This window comes from Calidris pugnax, unplaced genomic scaffold (assembly GCF_001431845.1).
Source record: "Calidris pugnax isolate Ruff unplaced genomic scaffold, ASM143184v1 scaffold778, whole genome shotgun sequence".
Lineage (NCBI taxonomy): Eukaryota > Metazoa > Chordata > Aves > Charadriiformes > Scolopacidae > Calidris > Calidris pugnax.
The window spans coordinates 43,623-44,478 of NW_015091583.1; the positions used below are offsets into that span (position 1 = coordinate 43,623).

The 856-nt window shown below is 57.7% G+C and overlaps 1 protein-coding gene across 1 annotated transcript in view; it reads right to left on the reverse strand.

Moving 5' to 3' along the window:
- Nucleotides 1–134: 134 nt before the first annotated feature.
- The window catches only part of LOC106899866 (myoferlin-like), a 7,809-nt gene continuing 7,087 nt past the window's right edge, over nt 135–856 (reverse strand). Inside the window, exon 10 of the mRNA XM_014961801.1 lies at nt 135–191. Coding sequence (XP_014817287.1) covers nt 135–191 — 57 coding nt within the window. The remainder of the gene's footprint in view (nt 192–856) is intronic.

Sequence of the window (856 nt, forward strand, 5' to 3'; positions counted from 1 at the left end):
TGTCCCCCCCCCCTCCTCATCCCCGGGGGTCCCTCATGGGGTGATTCCCTCGGAGCCAGAGCTGCTCTCGCTGCCTTTCAGGGGAGTCGTAGTTTCTTCCTACCTCAGTGACTGCTTTTTTTTGTTGTTTTGGGTCAATTATTTCTCTGCAGTTTTCTCACCCCCTCCTCACGGCCACCGTCCCTTCCCCCCTTGGGGACAACCCCCCAGGTGGCATGGGGGGGGCAGCGGGGGTCCCCAAAAAGAGATAATAGGTCAATTTGTCCCAGAGGAGTTGGAGTTGCCACCGTGTCCCCCTCCCTGGTGTCCTGGGGAGCCGTGTCCTTGTCCCACTGCTTTCCAGGATGCTCAGATCAGATCCCCCCCCATCAGATGGGGGACTTAGGGGGGGACACGTGTGGCTGGCATTTTTGGGGCAGGACATTGTCACCGGGGTAGGTGGGAGCTGTTTTCCAAGTGCCCGATGGTGGTGTGAAAGGAGAAGTGTTTGGTGTGGGTTTTGTTGGGTTTTTTGGGTTTTTTTTCTGGTATTTTGCCTCTTTGCCCCATAACCAGGAGCATCCTCTCCCTGGAGCTGTATCTGGTGTCTCGGAATAAACATCCGTGTGTGTGTGTGTGACACGGCCGGGAGGTTTGTCACCACCCTGTCCCTTAGATGGGGTGTTTCTTCCCCAAAACTGTGCCCTATCGAGTCGGGGGGGGCCGTGTCCCAGCGCTGTGGGGGCTCCCCAAAAATGGAGCAGCTGCTTTGTGGCTCCTCACCCCCTGGAGTTGGGGATGATGGTTTGACTGTGGCCGTGTGTGGCTTTATTGAGGTGGTGCAGAGGGAGGGTTGGGGGCCATCTCAGGGGGTTGG